This window comes from Austrofundulus limnaeus, unplaced genomic scaffold (genome assembly GCF_001266775.1).
Source record: "Austrofundulus limnaeus strain Quisiro unplaced genomic scaffold, Austrofundulus_limnaeus-1.0 Scaffold1102, whole genome shotgun sequence".
Classification (NCBI taxonomy): domain Eukaryota; kingdom Metazoa; phylum Chordata; class Actinopteri; order Cyprinodontiformes; family Rivulidae; genus Austrofundulus; species Austrofundulus limnaeus.
Genome location: NW_013953504.1, coordinates 153,637 through 154,487, shown reverse-complemented (window position 1 = coordinate 154,487; position 851 = coordinate 153,637). Strand labels below are relative to the sequence as shown.

Here is an 851-nt window from a genome sequence, read left to right as displayed (position 1 = left end):
GTCGTATTATACATGAGGTCGTATTATACATGAGATCGTATTATACATGAATAAATACGGTAATCCTCACTTAGATAGGATGGGTCACATTTGTTAATAAGCTGAATAAAAAAAAACTATAAAATGAAAAGAACTAACGGTCGCAGCACACTGATGGAGCTGGATGTTTTTTATGTGAGCGTGTAAAATCAAACATGTTTGTAAAACATATGAAACTATGTCCAGGGAAAATGTGAATGTTGAGTTCATAATAAGTGAGTGAGTGTATGAACAGCCTGAATATATGTTTGAATGAATGAATGAATCTGTAGATTTTAGACCACCAACACTAAACGTCTCTGCTGGTTTCTGAGCCTCCTCCTCCTCTTGTGTCCTGCAGTACCGTGTTGAGTCCATGATGCTCCGTGTGGCCAAGCCCCTCAACTACATTCCAGTGACCCCCAGCGTGCAGCAGCGAGCCCAGCAGAGGGCGCCGCAGTGCATCCCACTAGTGATGGAGCCCGAGTCCCGGTTCTACAGCAACTCCTTGGTGGTTCTGGACTTCCAGTCTCTGTATCCGTCCATCGTCATCGCTTACAACTACTGCTTCTCCACCTGCCTGGGTCACGTGGACAGCCTGGGAACGTAAGGACCGGACAGACCTGCAGCACCTTCTGACCCTCCTCCTGGACCGGAGCTGCTGCTGGTCACAGCTCAGGGCCGTAAATGACTTGCAGCTCCGCTCAAATTAGGAGTAGTTTCAGGTTTTCAGTGATGGCAGCTGAGACTGACCTCCAACATATAGTCAGGGCTTCTTAACCTTTTTGACCCCAGGGCCAATTTATTGAACATAAAGTGACACGAGGTCCAGT

At 46.8% G+C, this 851-nt stretch overlaps 1 protein-coding gene across 1 annotated transcript in view; it reads left to right on the top strand.

The window, feature by feature from the left end:
- Nucleotides 1-379: 379 nt before the first annotated feature.
- Nucleotides 380-851, top strand: part of LOC106534151 (DNA polymerase zeta catalytic subunit) — a gene marked incomplete at its 5' end in the record, with an annotated part of 7,175 nt that continues 6,703 nt past the window's right edge. Inside the window, 1 exon segment of the mRNA XM_014030675.1 lies at nt 380-624. Coding sequence (XP_013886129.1) covers nt 380-624 — 245 coding nt within the window.